The sequence below is a fragment of the Papilio machaon genome, chromosome 12 (assembly GCF_912999745.1).
Source record: "Papilio machaon chromosome 12, ilPapMach1.1, whole genome shotgun sequence".
Classification (NCBI taxonomy): Eukaryota; Metazoa; Arthropoda; class Insecta; order Lepidoptera; family Papilionidae; genus Papilio; species Papilio machaon.
This window is the reverse complement of record NC_059997.1, coordinates 3466608-3487526: the sequence shown is the minus strand read 5'-3', so window position 1 is coordinate 3487526 and position 20919 is coordinate 3466608. Positions and strand designations below refer to the sequence as shown.

General features: G+C 39.6%; 1 protein-coding gene across 2 annotated transcripts in view; it reads left to right on the top strand.

Annotated features, from left to right (window-relative positions):
• Positions 1-20919, top strand: part of LOC106713796 (zinc finger homeobox protein 4) — a 206764-nt gene that overhangs the window by 121469 nt on the left and 64376 nt on the right. For both annotated transcript variants that reach the window (XM_045680277.1, XM_045680276.1), the window contains 2 exons: positions 11206-13966; positions 17271-20023. In XM_045680277.1, the coding sequence (XP_045536233.1) occupies positions 11242-13966; positions 17271-20023 (5478 nt within the window). In that variant the 5' untranslated portion in view covers positions 11206-11241. The remainder of the gene's footprint in view (positions 1-11205; positions 13967-17270; positions 20024-20919) is intronic.

The following is a 20919-nucleotide window of genomic DNA, read 5'->3' as shown; positions in this document are numbered from 1 at the left end:
GTTATGTGAATGCGTTTTGAATGACTGTGATTCGAGTGGAACGTCTTCTGGCTTTCATTAGACGTTCGCTTGGTCATTCCACTTTGACCTCTGAGTGAGAGAGCGTGTCCTGTGCGCCGCAGAGTTTGCAGCGTGCGATGCGGTGCGGTCGCGGCGATGGATTCGGTGCGGCGCTCGGTAACCGCTTGGGGCCTCCCGCTATCGATGCCATCGGACTGGCTAATATGCTTATTATGTTACATCGATAGCAAAAGTGAACCACCACTCGTTTAGCTTTAGGGAGTAATTAACAAAATGGACTTTATCCAGACATTTAATCACCGCTCATAATTATTGGTTTATTAATCGATAATAATCTTGGAACGGAACCATGGACGGATTTTGCTCGAGTATATTTGCAAATAAAATAAAAAAAAAAACGGTTTTTATTACACCTAAAATTAAGGTTATTATATAGTCGGTATTCGTACCAGTTTTTAATATTCCGCCTAATTATTTTGTTTACAAATAAGTTTTATTATATTGCAAACTAAAAAGTTTTAATTAAAAAATACTTAAAAACTTAAATGTTACTTCATAATTTGTAAGGGAAGATGAATACTACAAAAAACAACGTCAAACAAGGTAAATAGGAAATAATGTTACGAAATAGTGTTACAAATAAACATGCCGGATAGAACAGATCCATTGTAGGCGAACACTATTGTCGACTCGAATGGTAATTGTATAGAGGGTCAAATCTTATTGATTAGCGAACAAAAATTTGTGAACAAAGCCCTATCAGGACCGTCCGCTGGGCCCGGCTGCCGCTCCGCCCGCATTACAAATCGACAATTTAGCATTTCAATACGTATTTTAATATCGAAACGCATCGTTTAATCTAATTACATTTACAAATCATTCGACTGCTTCTATATGTAGGACGTATATGATTAAAAGATCAGGAATAAAAAGCGGGAGTGGAAAACTCTAAAACCGAAAACTAACTCTAAAAACGAAACAAATAACTCTAAAGGTTATTATAACCTTTATAGGTATAAGTAATTATATATCTTTTAAATGATCTAACTATTTAATATTAATAATAATTTACACACTTTAGTTACAACATGTCAATTAACGTTTTACTCTAAAAATAATTGACGTTAAAATGCTTCAATCAATCAATAGAATAATGGAAGCTCGCCTTAGAACGTGCCGATTAAAACTTACGCCATCGATTTCAAAACCAATACAATATTTCATATCTGAACAAGTTTCCCTACGTACGCGATTTGTTAGAATTATATTTTCCTCTGTATATGTTAGATGTAAATCAGATATGGACACGACTGTCAGCGAGAGCTGACGTTGAAATTATCACAACTAAGTTGCTGATGGATTTAATAACTCCGCGCATGACCAAATTAAGAATTGCACTAAACTAGGCCACTGCGGGCCTAATAAGGAACTTAAAGGTAAGATTTCCACTAATTAAAACGACTCTTAACCAATCAATTAACAGTTTACAACCTAAAAGTAATAATATAAATTATAAAGTTTCAGCTTTCCTTAATGTTTTTTTCCTTTGCACATTTGTCCCGAGAATTAATACACCAGCCGTCACAGGAATCTGTTCAAAAGTGTTAAATCAGTTACTATAATAATGATGGATGCCGTACCAACCAAACAGCCCGCAGCGGGGGTGTTTTACCCCACTATACAAATAAAATATTTTTATTATTAACTAGCCTCCCGTCTCTCTCACACTCACTATCTAAACCAATCTAGTGATCTCTGTTACTCCGTTTAATCGAAATCATATTTCTGTTTTGTCATTATGGTATCACGTTTAGAGAGTTCCTCTCCTTTGTCCCGGATTTCGAATCGTCGGTTTCTTGTTTCCAATGCTTCTCTTGGTTTGTTTTCTTTTTTTTTTGATAAATCACAGCGTTAGTAATACGAAACCATCCCGCGGAGTATTCCACTTTGTCAAACTCGGGATTACATCAGATCATTTTTACGTATGACATTTATAATTGACAATACGAACGGTACCTTGTATCAACACTATAATTGGTTACGTCGCCATCTGTCGACTAGTAGCCGTAATACAATTTTTTCTCGTTGTTTACAATGCCGCTTCTAATAAATCGAGCCGCCGTTCCCCATTAAAAGGTGCAACCGTGTCAAAATCCTACAATATTGTTTAAAAACCTAAGACTGAGAGCCATATGAGTTCCTTTCATCATCACGGCTTTACCTGTGGGGGCTCACAAAAAACACCGCAGGTAGCCCATTTGTTTGTTATTAATTCTCGCGTCGAATCTCTTTTTTTTACCATCGACCACTTTAATATCGTAAGAATATTAATTATAATTATAAACGGGCCTCGTCGCGTTCGTTATAAGGTGCTGGTGCCCTTTAGCTTCGATTCTAAATTTAAATCTGATCATTTATCATGCGACAATGTCGGTTTTATCTCTGTCGCTTTTTTTAAGATTTATTATTCGGTGAAGATGCGACAATTTCGGTCGGTACATGCGTCATGCATAACAACCGGAGTTCTTTGTTAAAGATATTGGAAATATGAATTAACTATATACAAAGTGTACATCAACATAATTTTGATTATTTATCTACCTTACTTATTACGACTTTTCTTGATTGGTATAATACTATAAAATATGCTTTACTTGAGATTATTTATTATGTAATTATTGGAATGAATTCTGTAACATTATGTTAAAGTTTTGGCAAAATGATATTTTTTATTAATGAACTACGCTAAGTATTGACAAAGTTTTTAAACTTCTGAAAACTATTCCATTTAAATAAAATCTAATTCATAATCCACAACGAACGATGTAACATAATGTTATTGTTAACGTTCAGATGTACACAAGACGTTACGGTTATTGCCCCAGCGCCGGCGCACCGCGAATTATCAGGAAACACCCAAACACGCTTTCTGCACACACTAACACGCGTAACAATAATACTTGACGTCAACCAGGCGACGAAGGTCCACTAGTATCAACGCTGTAATACAAATACACCTCCTTACTGTACTATTACTTAAATAACAGACCAAACACTTGATTTCCATAACTATCACATTACAAATATTACGCATTTTAACAATAAAAATTAATTTAACTATATTATATGCGTACTAACTCTTAATAGATCCGATCGATATTACGATGGGTCCTATGTATAAGGGCCATAGTAACAAATTGATGATTTTTACTTTTTTATGTTACCTCTTAGACTAGTTAAAAACATGCATAGTGAAGGTTTAAAACAAAATTCTAACTTGGCAATGATTATTACCAATTAAGAACTATTTTTATCTTGCAAAAATGATGACAATACAAGCAGTATCCCAAGAGACTAGTGACATAGCAAAGAAGGAACGATAGACATCAGAACATGTCAAAATTCGAGAACTATTCCCCTTGAAGTTTACCTATACATTTATATTGTATTATCCTAAGTACTAGATAACTATACCATAACAGAAATACACAAAGATAAAAGGTAAATGCTATGAATTTCAATTTGCTGTCAATTGAGTTATTTAATTAAATTAGATTTGCTAATTAGATTTGTACAAAATGTCCGATAAGGAATTAAACGTTATAAATTATGATGTCTGACCAGACTTAAGAACTAAAAGCTATTGAAACCATACCAAGGAAGCCATTTCTTTGCAAATTTTTAAATTATTGATTAACATTTATAGTATTTTTAAGAAATTTAAAATTCAACGATATTTAAGTAGTTTTAAATGATGTCTTATGTAATGTGTTAATAGAGTTTAAATTCGAGTTCATGTTTTTTAGTTTTTTTTATATGTATGCTCAAGGTTGTTTAAAATTTCCAAAATGTTTTAAGACATGCGAATAGTAATATTTCTTTAGCAATAGAAATTAAAAAAATAAGATTAATAACTGTTTTAATTGACAAGCAATTCATATCTTTGTTGAATTAATATGCAATAGGGAATGTAGCTTACAGCGAATAACATGCTTTGAGCTTTTAGAGTAATGTTGCTAACTTAATAATTCTAAAATGGTAGCTCTGACCATTGTAATCAATTCAATTTATTAAGTCCACTTGTAAAGTGTATTAAGCAAGCCATTTAGAGTCACATTAATAATGTCCCAATTTAGTCTACACAGATGTTTAAATTTATAGAGTTTAATCGTCAATCAGTTACAATAATTTTTACTTTTAAAAAAAAACTCTATCGTAGTTAATAACTCTCACTTTGGCAGTAAAGGATTTCATTTTTACTTAGAATGTAGGTCGTTGTTACCCAATCATATATATAGTCTGTCGAAGTCATAACTATTTGTATGCTGGTGCGATAATGCCCACATGCATACGAGTTACACCCCTGCATTATTCCGGACAAGAGTAATAAAAAACTATTTTTAACAATCTTCTGACATCTCTTAGTTTCACCTTGACTGTATAGCTAAGTATCTGACCTCAGTATTTATAATCCTAGTGATAGTCACCAAAACGTGATCGTGACAAATATAACGAGACCTTTTGTCATCCTTGACTTATTCGCAAATTTGAACATTGAATATTTAGTTCGCTATTAATCGTGGTTCAGGAAACAATACTGCATGATATTATTCTACGTTTTATATCAAATGTTTCTTGAATATATTTTTGCACTTCGTATTTCAAGGTGCAACTTTAGAAGGAACTCTAATTATCTATTTGTTTGTACCAATAACTAGTTCGAGATCGAAAGATGTCTAAGAAGCCCTGTTTGAATGGAGCCAATGCCAGGTATTTAGCTGATTTATCACGATTTAATCATTAGGTCTCTATCGGTGGTCCCATTTAGCCGTGAATTGTCCACGGAAAGGCACCTATTGTGATAGGTGAAATTTATACTCCTCGCTCTGCGTGGGAATGGAGCAATTATTTCAGATGTATTGAAATATAGAATTTACTTTTAGACGTGAAACTTTATTTTAATATTTAATGTTTTATAGAGAAACGTTAAACATTTAAATTAATCTGGTCGTAGAACACTACGATGTGAGAATCCAGGAGCTTTATCAGAATATATAAATATAAAATTGCGGATGAAGCTTGCGATACTTCTCAAATTGAATATTAGATTGAAATTACGCGCTCGGGCAGTTCTCCGGCTTTTGTTGCGGCGGTAATACATAAAGCGCGCGCGCATACAAACACACCAATAAGAATTTTAAATTAGCATTCTTTTTGTGTAGCGCGCCATCCCAGCCCCTATCCGCGCACCCCACCGTCTTAATAATATGGAGAAATTGAGTTGTTATACACCCTTCTCGGAGGAGGCGCGGGTGCAACGGAACACCTCGCGCAGAAGCCTTTTTGTAATTGAATTCAGATATTCTTTCTACGGGATACGCCGGGGGAGGCGGCGAGGCCCGGTCGTTAGTTACGCGTATGAAATATGTATGTATATATGTAAATGGTGATATGAAATTCTCTTGTCGCTCTTTGTGACAATGTTGGGCGTTATTATTTCTGAACGCACGCGTGTCGCTATTTTCCGTATAGCAGCGGATCTCTGTTTATAATATTTATATTCTATTTTCATTTGTTTTAACTTTAATCGACTATAATTAAGATGGAAGATATCCATCATTATGCTATATTACTTTTAAATCGTCTAACAATGAAAGAGCCCCTAACGCTTCAGCCTAAAATAGGTCCTATTTATTTGATCAGCCTTCCGAGAAGTAACATGGCATGATACTGGTATGTAATTACAGAAGGCTATTAACATCGTCCGTGTACAAACATGGCGGTTGATTGTGGGTTTCGTTTTAATTGCGCACACGCATCCCGACGCCGGCTTAGAGCGCACCTTAGTTTGTACCGATTACGACTTGGAAAATCGTGGGAATTTTTAATCACCTATCAATTACTCTGTAAACCAATCTTGATGATTAAATTAGAGACGCATTATTCAGTGTAGACTAGACGACTGAACCTAGTTCTGTTCAACATTCATTTGTCACTTAAATATATTGCAGTATTCTCTGATCTAATAAGAGTTTGAGTCTCAAAGATCTTAACCTTTCAGGCTAAAGTTAATAGATAGGTATATCATCAATAAGTGTCATACATTCAGATGTATGTGCATTTATAAAATGACTTAGTACATAATTTTAAATAATCTTATGAAAACTCCTCAAATAAATATTTAAAAATCATTAAAATTATCATTTATGACCGATTTCTAGGGAATGTTGAATCGTCACGCTCGACGCCGAGAAATGAGATTAAAACTAATTCGAGGTCTCCCAAATTACAGGCAGCACGGCCGATGTCGCGCCCGTCGCGCCCGCCAGCCAGCGGCGCCGCTGACAAACCGCATGTCATTGTTTTTTGTGCGCAGCCCGAGGCGCCTTAGATCCGATCCCCGGTCGCTAATTAATTATTTCACATGTATCGATCATTAATTACGACCGACCGACCGACCGTGGACCGTCCGGACGACCGAGCGACCCGCCGATAGCCACCCGTTATCTTTTAATGACGCCCGGCAATTTGTCGAACGTAATTATCTTACAAATCACACGCACGAAAAACCAGTGTAATGATTTAAATTTTTTAACGCGACCGATGCTTTATCCGAGCACCCATTAATAGCGGAAAGCGTCGGCATCGAATCAATCTTAATCTTGTACAGAAAAGTAATCCAGATTTATTTATGACGGAGGAGCGTGTGCTATTATACTCGTCTGCGGCAATTTGCTCGGAAATTGTCTTAATCGGCCGCTCAAGGGACTATTTATGTATAATTATTTCCAAATTCGACGTTCCGTTTGATGCCTTTCCGCTATCTTTGAGGTGGTTCGACAAAAAAGTCATCTGTTGCAACAATTAAGCCGAGGAAAAAATAGAAATAAGTATCGAAGGGTCCGCGATAATTACAGACGCAAATTGACGGTTCCTAACAGAACATCGGAAGATTGGCGCCTGCCAGGATACCTGCAGCCTTCACGCGATGCTCGTCTTCGGCCCGCAGACAAACACCACCACAAAATTACGAAACCCTAGGACATGCAATTTACTAGTTTAGCCTAGATAACCTGCATAGGAAAACTCTTAATATCATAATAAATTACTTAAGTTAAAGTAAATTAACCTAAGTTTTAACTAAAAAATATAAGTAATCACTTGCAGTCACAATCACAGAAACAGTTATTAAAAAAATTATAAATGTAAATAACGTTTACAGAAAAGTCAAAGGCGCCTTACGCAATTATCTCTAAAAGCAAACAAGTCAAAAATCATCTATGCGCTTCGATCTCGGCTTGAAGATTACCATGTCTGCTATAACATTATAACGCCCCGTTATTATGGTTAAAATTTTTGGAGCAAATTGTCTTAAATTTTCTTAATTATCTCAACAAATTAATGGGCACACACGAATTATCGACTCATTACTCCGCCATTTGGCATCTCAGTCGAAAGTCTTATTAGTAATTACACACTGGTGTCTTTGTTTGCGAATTTGCAATGTCACTTCGTATTTGTGTATCAAAACGGTTGTATTCGGAGCTTTCTCCATTAGATATTCGTGTACATAACCCCGGTTCGTGTCACGGTATATCGCAGTATAATAGCTATTTATGTCAAATCGGACGACCACTAGAAAACTGATGCTAATTGATGGTTTCTCGCTGACGCTAGATTTCTTTTTCATTTGAACAATTTAAGAAAAAAAGTAATAAAAGACTGTTTCATTTTTTTACAAAGATTATAAAATATAAAGCATCGATTAAAGATTTCGATGTTTAATTCTGTATCCGTACAGTGTGGTCGATAAATGATGGTGGGTACAGTTCTTTTATCGAATGAGCATTGTTCGAGTTCGAGTTCTTGTATCGGAGAGCTATTACTGTAACATCTTGAAAAGGTGCGCGGGCGCAAGCAAAAAGGTCCATTCCCATCGAGTTCAGAACCATTATCATTAATGAAGCTTTAAAGTTGAGCCCTAACGGAGGACAATGTCGGACGCGATCTGTACCTTGTACCGCGGCCGAGTGCACCGCCCGTCTTTCCCACATCTAACGAGGCTACCACCATTACGTACATTTTACATACCCTACGCTTATTATCGACGTATTAAGTAAATCGTTCGACCGGAATGCGTTTAATTTTATTTCCATTAATCGCCATTCGACATTTTTCGGTTCGGTGGCTGACATTGACTTCTTAATACCTTATTTATTGTAATACACCGACTTAGTAGATGCAGTTTATTATGCCTTTACGATGTATTCCTGAAGAGTTGTCTGCAAGGTAATTATTTAGCTCTGTTCTGCGGTTCACGTAACTGCTTTAATGAGGGCTCGGGAAATAAGAGAGCATTATTAATATGAAAAGACTTCTACTTCTCGTTATGAAGTAATTTTGTGATATGTGCATCCAATCAATGAAATTTAATATTGGTTTTGTCATTAGTAAGTATGAACGAATTTAGAGATAGCATAATTTCCTCTTGCACTTTTAAAAATAAAACATTTTTAAAATGCACACTTTCATTACCTTTGCTTCGCTAACAATTTGTTAATGTCTAATTTGATGCGGGCAACATAATGGTGTGCGAACTCACAGTATGTGTGTTTGACACAAACTGTGCATTACATACAAGTAAAGCATTGTAATGCACACCAGAGTCATATATATATATATATATACATATAGTAGCGGCGGTTTTCTCACGCTCACATGCTCACCTTTATGTACTAGTGGTGCGAGATACGTAAAAGTGTGCGTGTTTATTGGAAATTAGTTCTGCTTCGAACGCCGGCCCATCAGTGGAAATTGACAACGCCACTGATTGTTACGATGGGAAGGCCGGCACGTGTGCCTGCATTAAACATTTATCTCTACAAGTGCCAGTTTAAAATGCCACTTGCAAAATAGAAATTACTGCCATATCAATTGAACCCTTATGATTACGCATTTGTTTCGTTTTTAATGATACATTCCCGCGTCAACAGTCGCCGCGCGTCCGCCATTACACAAATAGATCGACGTTCGGAAACGCGGTGCATTCTAATACAACTTTAACGATATAAATTCCAATTGGATCGCATTTAAATCGAACGTTACAAATAAATGAATAGGGATATTATTAAACAACCTCACATTGGCATCTCTAATTACCAACTCGTGTAATTTCCATACACATTAGCAATCTGCGAAATGATTTACAAATTACTGCTGCAGAGAAAACCCACAATAATTATTGATATAATTAATGTGTCCGCAATGTCATCTGCGCCGATGGTAATACTAGTTAATTTTTTGCGGTGAGTTACATTAGTATATGGAATAAAATATTGCCATAAAAATTATATATTAGTTATTCAAATAAATAAATAGTTATATCTTTATCCTGTGGAAATGTCTTATTGGTATTTTCGCCTAACTTCAAATTTGAACATCTCTATGTGATAGTGGGGTGTTGATTATTGTTTTCCTTAATGCGTTTGCAAAATGAACATTTACATGTAATTAGTGAAGCGGTCAATTCTTGCAAATTAAATGAGTAATTCGGTATAACGAAATGATTAGTTAATCAGTCTGACTAATAACGTGCAGGATGTGTGAACCATAGATAATAAAATATAAAAATTAACTCGAAATCATATTCCTAGCTTAATACCGGATGTCAATGATAAACCGTGCATTCAAATTAGATATTTTTTTTCAGCATTACAAGGCCTTGGCCGTTTCGGTAATTCTTCCACGCCACGGCCGCGCCTATTTATGTTTGTTTTGTTAACCGTCGTTCGATCCTTATAATATGATTATACGATAATTTACATTACGCTATGGTACGATACTAATGTAAATATTTGTTAGAACGTTTGCCGGGAACGAATCAAAGGACGCTTTATTCCTGACCAATATGAATTCTTACAAGTGTGTTTTATTTACGAGTAGTTAAGTATATTATAATTCTATGCACTTTACTATTGACTTATAAGATTCAATCTAATTCTCTGAAGTTTAGGAAATATATTATATTCATATATTTTGATATACCAAACTAGTATTGTAGGTGATTGATTCATCATCATCTCCCTGACCTTATCACACTCACGTGGGGTCGGCAAACAAGGTTTTATAAACCTTAAAGTTTTGGCTTCATTTTTTACGGCCGGCCGCCTGCCTGTCTCCAACCCTACTTGGGAGGAACATGTGATTAACTTCTTAAATACCTACGATCTACTTATCTTGGTATCTTACTTTGAGAAAAAAAATGTAAAAAGATATTACATTTATAAATATTTTGAAGCGTTTTATTAATTTAATAAGAACTATTGATTGTGCAATATCATACTATCGTGAGAATTCACTCAATAAATCAATAAATTTTTCCATGTGATATGTCACGACGATTAGGCATCAGAATGCTGTCACCTAACTAAATATATTACTGGAGCCCTCGTTAGATGTTTGTGAAATACATATATCGCTGATAAGCTCGCAGATAACAGAGATGACGAGTTAATCTTGGTTTTTAACGAATTTTTATTCTAGATTATACGGATACTTTATCGAATATGTTTATAAGATCATTTTTTACATTTACACTCTTAATGTCACAAGTGTTTAAGGAGCATATTCGAACTAGAACGAATTCCCTAATCATCGAATCTATGTTTACCGAGCTCCAACATACTTGGTTTCTTAATTGTAAAAATGTCAGCATTGACAGCGTTGACAAGCTGTCATACGGATAAATTGATCACAGTTGTTTGCGCAAACACTAGTTCCGATAAGGAACTATTTAGTACCTATCGAATGTTTTAATTTAAGTACCTAACACATAATATATAAAACTTTAAAAGTGAAATATATTATAGAACCTGATTGTTGACGAACCTAACTCTGATTTATAAAGTTACATTATTTACCTAGTTTCAATAAACATTTCGTAAACAAAGATGAGCGATACAAAACGACTCCACCTTCTTCCGGCCGATACGAACTCATTACCAACATGTATTCAAAATTCACCTTGAATCATACCAATCGATTTGATTCGTGAGAAAAAAATGACCAAGTTACGTAACATCACTATTAACTTATCGGTTGTTTGCTGATCGCGGGTTTTAGTTCTCATAATAATTAGTATTTTGGTGAGTTTATTTATGTTTATGTGATGATGTTTCGTTTCAGGAGAGCATGTGATGCCGGCCTTTGACGCCCGGCGCCATGCCCACGCCGCTGCAGGCCGGCGGCCCCGCTAACGGCCCGCCCCCCGAGCGTAAGCGGCGCCGTAAGCGCGACGACCCCCAGAGCTCCGCCGCGCTCAGGCCCGACGACGACGACGACGACGGCGAAATGAGCCCGGAGGAGGAGCCCCGCAACGTGCCGGCGGCCCCGGCGGCCCCCGCGCCCCCCGCCGGCCTCGCACCTACCTCGCCGCCCGCCGCGCCGGACGCCGTCGACCTCTCGCGACGGGATTCGCCTCAACTCTCCTCGGACGTCGAGCGTTTCGACGGCAAAATCGTGTACAACCCAGACGGATCCGCCTACATCATCGAGGACCCGGAGATGTCTGAGGGCGAAACGAGCCTCTCAGACTTACCGAAGATCGAACCCGGGTGCATCGTCGACAGCCGAGACAGCAACATCGTCGAGAAACAACTAGAATTCCCTCAAATAGCGAGTGCATTCTACGTATCGAGAAATTCCTCATTATATGGAGCGCTATACGGTCGTTTAGCGGTGGAGCGTGCGCGGGCGAGACCCGACGCCCCTGTCATGCACAGCTATCGAGTGTTTAGTTTCCGTGGCGGCAAAGACGTTCCCAGACCGCCATCGCCGCCCGCCGAGTGCCCCGTCAGCGTGCCGGTCAAACCGATTCTTATGTGTTTTATTTGTAAATTGAGTTTCGGATACGCTAAATCGTTCGTAGCGCACGCGCAATCGGACCATAGCTTATCATTACTAGATTCAGAAAGAGACGCTTTATCGAGAGAGAATGCGTCTGCGATCATACAATGTGTTGGAAAAGATAAGGAGCCATTAGTCTCATTCTTAGAACCCGTCGGTGCAGCGGCGCCACCGCGTGCCTCGATATCTGGTAGTCCTGCCAATATGTCGGAACTGTCGAGCCCTTCGGTCGAAAAGAGATTGGAAAATATGACTCCGGATCGAGACCACGACTCGATGTTGCCGAACGGATCATGCGACGATAGAAGACCGAGCCCACCGTCGTGGAGGCCGCCGCGTTCAATAGCGGAATCTCTGCTTCCACAACATTCCTTGATCTCCGTAGCGCATCCACATACGATAAATGCCTCGGTACAGCCTCGCACTAGTCCTAATTCTTCACCACCATTTCAAACTGCTCCTCCGGCCTTCCTCTCCGGTACAACGATCGGAGTATGCCCGGATCATCTCGGTGGCAGACCTTCAGGCGCAGAATGTCCGAAGTGCGAACTTATTTTGAATTCCGGAAGGCTTGGCGGACCGCTTGCCGGCATGCATAGCCGAAATTCCTGCAAGACATTAAAATGTCCCAAATGTAATTGGCACTACAAATACCAAGAAACATTAGAAATACATATGAAGGAAAAACACCCAGAAGCCGAAACGAGTTGCATTTATTGTATCGCCGGGCAGCCTCACCCTCGATTAGCCCGGGGTGAGACGTACACTTGCGGCTATAAGCCGTACAGATGCGAAGTTTGTAACTACTCTACGACGACGAAAGGCAATCTCAGTATTCATATGCAGTCAGACAAGCATTTAAATAATATGCAAGAACTACAGAATGGCGGCAACCCCGGTGAAAGCTCGTTACCTCCGGCCCCGCAGCATACGCCACCAGGCGGGCACAAGCCGCCGTTACCTCATCATTCGCCTCTGGGTCAGAAGCCAAAGCCGACGTTTCGTTGTGATGTGTGTAATTACGAGACGAATGTTGCACGCAATCTCCGAATACATATGACCTCAGAAAAGCACACACATAATATGCTCGTACTGCAGCAGAATGTGAAGCACATGCAAACGCTGTCTGCGCTCCACCACAGGCAACAGAGCCAACAGCAGCTGGAGAGCTTGCTGCACTTCCACAGCGGCGAGGCGCCCCCTCCTAACCCAGAAGCGGCGCTCGCCGACATGGCGTACAATCAAGCTCTTATGATACAACTTATGACAGGAGGACCCGGACCATCGCCTCCCGAATTAGGAGCCCATCTCGACGTCGGGTTAAATCCCGAGGCGATGGAACCACCGCCCGAGCCGGCCGACCCTGAGCCAGAAAGAACCTTCCATTGTTGTATTTGCAACTGCTTCTCGACCGACTCGTTGGAAGCGCTTGGTCATCATTTGGCGCAAGACCGCACGAAGATACGAGAGCAGGAGATATTGGCATTGGTCGCGGGACACTACGTGTGCAAATTATGCACATACAAAACTAACCTCAAAGCTAACTTTCAGCTTCATTGCAAAACTGACAAGCATCTTCAACGACTGCAACATGTTAATCATGTAAAAGAAGGTGGGCCACGAAACGAATGGAAATTAAAATTCTGCGGAGGAATAGGAACGACTGGTGCCGGAGTCGGCGGAGTGCAAGTTCGATGCTGCGCTTGCGATTATTACACAAACTCCGCGCATAAGTTGCAGCTGCACGCCGCCGGCGCCCGACACGAAGCCGCCACGTTGCTGCTAAGACACCTCCGCGAATGTGCGGCGAGAATCCCGCGCGACCGCGCTCGCGTGTACCGCTGCGCGCTCTGCGGCTTCGGGGCCCCACACCGGCTGCCCCTCTTGCAGCACGTGCGCTCCGTTAAGCACTTGCAAATGGAACAAATACATCAACTGCAGCGTCGCTCCGAGGGCAAGGACCCCACGCCAGACGTGGCCGAGCTCTTCCAAGTGATTCCGCAACCACCAGAGCTCCCTAGCCCCTACGATCAACAAGAAGGTTAGTGAATCGCATTATAATAACCAGTACATAAACGTTGACGATCCTCTCTAATATGTAAAGGTAGGCCTTGCAAAGTAAAATTAATTATAATTTATGTTATTTAAAAACTAATACTTCCTCAGATTTTTGAAGCTGTTAGTAACCAGGAAATAGTTGATACATCATTCAAAGCTAGCGAACCGTGACCGTTCGATTGTTATTATTATTTAAGACTAACTTCCTCGATCGATTGTCTCTATTTACCGTGGTTTTAAACAAAAGACAATGTTACGAATAAATCTTAAATAAAAACGATTCAGTGTTCCAAAGTCTATAGTACGAAAAAACCTCACTCGGAAAGCAATTAGATGCGCGTGCGCACCTTATCTAACGAGCCGTTTTCTTTTTTCTGAGTAGCTGTCGGTGAACGCGTAAACCTTTTTAACGGCAAACAGAAGCGAAATATATTTATTATTTATTACTCTCGTGCTAAGCACATTTCGTAACATTTTACTCTATAAAGCGTGAAAATCCCATTAAAATTAATTCAACCGAAACCATTACTGGAGTTCGTATCGATAAAGTCGATACGAGAGTCGACTTATGAATGTGATTTCGAAACGTCACTATCGGTTTCCAATTTAAACCGATTCGTTCCTTAATCAATTTTGTTATGCGTTTTTTACAAAGTGAACTCTTTTACTAGATCGTGTTAATAAACATACAATCAGTTTCGTATTAATTTTGCCGGTTTTATCCAAACCGAAGTGAAATGCCTGGCGTGGCCTCCGAGGGCACATTGTCGACGCCTCGCTTCCAAACCGAGAGGTAATCACCATTTTGAGCGATGAGCATTTAGCGCGGAATTCGTAATGACAATAATGAGATAATTACACACGAACAAAATTTAATTTAAAGCGGGCAACATTAGAACAGGTTTCTTTAATAACGTACGCCTTGCACGGTGTCGCCGCGGCGTGACTCGGTCATTGGTCGGAGGCGGCTCCGCCCCGCGCGCGAGGGAGACGGACACAAGATTTGAATTGAGAACGCGAATTTTCCATAAGTATCAGCACGCGGGCCGATGACTCGCATTACGTATGTGGCCGTTGCGCATTAAGGATGATTGCCCCTTGTGATGAGGCAGCTACATCATTTCACAATGTCGCCGGTCGACTGTTCGACGTTGTCGCCCCACGAATGTTTATAGGTGCGGCGAAATACGATAAACTCCGAGAGAAATGTGGAGGCGAAAGAAATCCGGCTTACAGCATTGTGTCCCTCATGTTTATGTTTATTACTTATTTTCACCTTATTGAGTATTCGCTTTAAACGACTACCGTTCAAATAAATTTTAAGACTTACCAATTACTTTTGACTCGTCATAAATCAGTAGGAAAGCTTGTGAGAAAGAATATTTTACCCAATATTTGTTTCGTAAACAACATTTTTAATTCTGTAAAAAAAATAATTGGTAGGATAGATATAAATGTTTTTAAAAACTAAAATTAAAAATTTACGAAAACTTGTAATTTTTAGGCATATAACAATATTCCCAAAGGCTGTGCACTTTTCGAACCTCACTTTAGTTAAAAAATATAGCTCTCTCTTCTTATCAGAATCTAGGACAAATTCATAGAACGTTGGGCTTTTAAAAAGTAGCTACTGTGACCATTACGTATATAAACAGCACTCCAAATAATATTATGCTTTAAATACACCAATGCCTCATTTTGTTGTAATTGAAGAGTAATTCTTAGCAAGCTTAATTAAAATTTTCAATCAAAACTAAAGCAGCAATAGTAAAATCCATAATCTCTTAAATTGAATATGCTACTGTACCGAAGAAGACTTTTTATTGACAGTCGCATTTTATAGAATACAATGAAATAATTCAAATGAATTGCAGGATAATATTCGAATCACGTCTCATAGCCCAGACGCCACATTGTAAAAATTCTGACCCAAATCTCGCAAAACAAAACTCACACTGCACAATACCTACTTTACGATGCTATAACGATGTGGTGTTTTCCTTAGAAAAGATCTTTTGTCCATTGACAAAAAGCAGTCGAGATCGTATTTATGCAGAGAAGGTCCCTTTACCTGGCCATTGTTCTATGCTCCTAGCAGACAGTGGGACGGCGATTTTACATCATAAATAATTATGTCCACCGGTCACTCCGGTCCACTATTGGGGTCACTTGGGCCCTGATTATTATTATGAATCAAGATTCGCTTATCCCTCGCCCCTTCATTAGATGTAACGGTTTTAACTGCGTAAAACTATAGAACGGGTTCCCCCATAGGGGAAGACTGGTTTCAGACGACGTTACTGTGGGATAATGGTGCCAACTAATTAGTTTGGTGACTAAATTACGCTTGAAAATTAAAATCAAAATATATTTTTACAATGCGAAATACTATAAAGTTTAACTTTAAAAGTTTTTAGTTTATACATTTAAGTATATACATATGTACATATACTTAGTCTGTACACTAACTTATATCTCTCAATAAATTAAAACGTTTATGTTGAATTTTATCTATAAATAACTAAAGTACCTGTAAGTATTTGTGTTGGGATTTATATTTAATGGATTGATAAATTAGATGACGTTTATTTTTCTGATATGTAGAATATTAATATAATATTTTATTAAGAAATCTATGACGGTTTTTGTATCGGTGTTTTCATTCACCTTCCTTATTTGAGCGTAAACAATGCGGGCCGGCTCCTTTCACACGCTCCCGCGGACATATCCCTGGTCAAATAATAATTGCACTCACACATCTTCTGCACGTACACACCTCTCGCTCGCACAACACGTCACATGAGAGTACGTCACTATCCCGATACATTTGATCCGATGCGAAACGAAACATTCGAAACCTTTTGTAATAATGAACAATGATTGTTTGCTCGTCCTGTATCTTCTTTGTGTGCGAAATTACAATATACTTGTTACGTTAGCATTAATGCCCCGCGCATGTGTGCGTACGGGATGGATAGGCCGATACCTTTGTCTTGCCGGGACGACCAAACAAAACGACTCGTACTAATAATATAAAGGAGAAGAATTTTATTTTTAACTTCAATTCAGAAAAGTAACAAACGCTCGCACCGAACAATAGTTGGCTTCATTTATAGAAATAATCTTTTTTGTAGATAAATCTCACGTAGATGCAGAGGTGGCGATGGCTTAGCGTATGAGTATTCATTCGCAATGCTGATCTAGTAGAGGATGGTTCGTCAATGTTTGTTTAAATATTTGATTGCGATTTAGTAAAAATATCCTAATGCTTGTTTTTTTGTCAACAGATAATAAAGAACTGATTGATCAAAAGCCTGAATTAACTCAAGAGCAGAAAATGATGCGGTTTTTGGAACAACACCATCAGCAACAACAGCTTCAACAACAGCAACTTCAACAACAACAACAGCAGCAGCAACAACAACAACAACTCCAACAACAACCCACAGCACAACTACAGCCCCAGCAGGGTCCCAGCGAAAGGGAAGATGATCACGATACCCCCGGACCTCACTCGTGCCCATACTGTAACTTTAGCTGCGGAAGTGAGTCCAGATTACACTCTCATGTTACTTCTGTTCACGGAGATACTTCTTCGCATTTCATTTGCCCGCTGTGCCAAGATGCCTTCAAAGATCGGCCGGCCCTAGAAAGGCATGTTATGCAAATACATTCAGTTAATTCCGAAGGCTTGCAGCGACTGCTTCTTCTCGTCGACCAAAGTCATTGGCTAAATGGTGGCGCTCAACCAAAGAGAGAAGAGACGCGACAAGGTGACGATGACAGAGAGATTTCCTCGCCACGATCGGAAGGCAGCGTCGACGGTGAAACAGAGCGATGCTCGACTTGCAACAGGACCTTCCGCAACGTCGACGAGCTGTGTCATCATCAAAACGAGTCCGGTCATTTGGAATTGAAACAAACTCCACAAGGGCCTGGCTACTTCTGTTGGAAGAAAGGATGCAACAGATACTTCGATACCGGTCACGCTTTACAAAATCACTTTAGAGAAGCACATGCTCGAAACTCGATCGCGAATATGTCCGTATCCGAAAAACATGTGTATAAATTCAGATGTAACCAGTGCAGTCTAGCCTTCAAAACAATAGAAAAATTACAACTACATTCTCAATACCACGTAATACGTGACGCTACAAAATGCACAATATGTGGCCGTAGCTTCCGCTCTGTGTTGGCCCTACAAAAACACGTGGAAACTTCTCACTCTGACCTCTCCGAAGAAGATCTCGCTGCATTTAAACGAAGCTTAGCGTCAAATCCTTTGTTGCAATCTAATCAAGGCACCGCATTAGACCCCGCTATGGCTGACCTACTACGCAAAGAAGCTCTTAGAACGCCCGACGATGAATTAGGTGAAATAGATGATAGAGATTCCAGCGCTAATGCAGCCGATGAGTCGGGCCACAATGATGCTGAAAATTCGGATGATTCTATAATTTATAAAGATCAACAGTCTTTAGAGGACTATTTAAATTCACAGGCGATGGCCGAAGATTCATACAATGACCCGAATAGAAAATATAAATGTCATCGATGCAAAGTGGCGTTCACCCGCCAATCTTATTTGACTGCACATAATAAAACACTGCTCCACAGAAAAGGTGAAAAATTAACGTATCCAATGGAGAAATATCTCGATCCCAATAGACCCTTTAAATGCGACGTATGTAAGGAGTCGTTTACGCAAAAGAATATTTTACTCGTTCATTATAATAGTGTCAGTCATTTACACAAATTAAAAAGGGCAATGCAAGAACAACAAAATAACAATAACCCTCCAGTGTCGCCCGGGGCCGGGACGGCTCCCTCTAATTTGACACTCACACCTAAGAGTACCTCGAGTGAAGAAGACGACCGAAAACGATACAAGTGCAACATATGTAAAGTCGCTTACACACAGGGCAGCACGCTAGACATTCACATGAGGTCTGTGCTACACCAAACGCGCGCGGGAAAACTACAGGAGCTCGCCGCGGCCGGTCACGTGGACTTGACGCGGCCCTTAGTAGAGCAGCCCGATAAGCCCGACCCCGCCAAAATATTACAAGACGTATTGTCGCCGAAAAATACATCCCCTTCTTCGACAAGCAGCGGGGGGCCCCGTTCCTCACCCCCCGCGCGGCCAGGTAGCCCTCGCTCCCCTCGCGCAGGTAGCGCCGCGTGTGAGCGGTGCCACGCGTCATTTCCGAACGGAGAGCTACTCGACGCACATCGTGCGACTTCATGCCCGTTTAACGATGCGCGGGCGCACTCGCCGCTAGGAGAAGCGGAGCAAGCTGCTCTGGACGAGATGGTAGCCAAGGGAAATCCGCCCAAACGAAACTCACAAATGTATAAACAATTACTCGAGACTTTCGGCTTCGATCTCGTCATGCAATACAATGAAAACCAACGGCGAAAATTGCAAGAAGAGCGCGAAATGGCGCGAGCGCCGAGCCCGCCACCCCCGCCGCCCGAGGAAAAGCCTCCGGATGGCGAAACAAAGTCGACGTGCCAACATTGTAACAAGGAGTTTTCTAGTGTGTTCGTTTTAAAAACTCACTGTGAAGAAGTGCATAAGGATAAAGTTCCGTTAGAGTTTTTGGAGCAATTCGCCGAGCAGTTCAAATCGGAATATGAACGAAAATCGGGAGCGCCTAATTCACCGCGAGCCGCATCTCCCGCGCCGCAAGACGAGAGGTCACCTTCGCCGCGAGGAGATGCTAACGGCAGCTTCAATGAGAATGGAAGCGGTGCGGGCGAAGCGCAGGCGGGCGCGCTGCTGGCCGCGCAGGTGCAGGAGATGCAGGCCGCACTTAACATGCTGCAGCTGCAGCAGCAGCTCGGGCAGCTGCACCCCATGATGGCTCAGATGCTGTCTCTGGGATTGCCTTTGGGACTGAACGTTGGCGCATTAGCCGCCATGAACCTGCAGCCACCGCTGGTGCCCCTCATGCTCCCACCTCCACCTTTCGATGCGATGCCGTTCTCTCACGACGCTCAGCTCAAACAACAACAGATTTTGCAGCAACAGCAACAGGTAATTGTGAAACATTTTAATAAATTAACATTAAAGTTAATTACTATTTCAAGATAAAATTAACATTTAAGTTTTAACTATTATACTATTTTCAAGGCATTTGAAACGCAATTATTGACGAAATTACTTTTTCCCATTGGATTATTCTAAAATAAATGTTTATTCATCTAGTCCATTCCATATACAATGTAGCGTAAAGGTTATTTTTATTTATATGTACGACTTCGTGATTTAAAACTACAAAATTTCAACGTAAAATATTCACTCTGCATTAAAAATACGTACTGGAATAAACTACGATTAGAAGTTGTTTAGTAATTATGTCTATGTAATGACGTTTTCATTAATCTATATATATAAAAGAAAGTCGTGTTAGTTACGCTATTTATAACTCAAGAACGGCTGACTAAAAAACGGAACGATTTGACTGAAAATTGGTGGGCAGATAGCTTAGAACCAGGAATAGGACATAGGATAATTTTTACCCCGTTTTCTATTATTATTTTTTTTATTTCGCGCGGACGGAGTCGCGGGAAAAAGCTAGTTACATATAATTTATTCTTAATAGATTACTTAGATAACATTTAACATTTAGAACAAATCATAGATCATTGCACTGGTTCAACTTTCATAACAAACTATGCAACGTGCAACTGTTTACGAAAAAAAATAACAATTTATAATTATTTACTGTTGTCTAAATTAAGACTTATTTGAATATGTGCCTAAATATAAACATATTTATAATTAACATTAAACATAATAAATACCGAAAAATGTCGCACATTTGTATAACGAAATATATTTAATTAATAATTCGTATATTACATAATACTTGTGCATATTCTACATCTTTAAATATTACTAATATTATAAATGCGAATGTTTAGATGGAT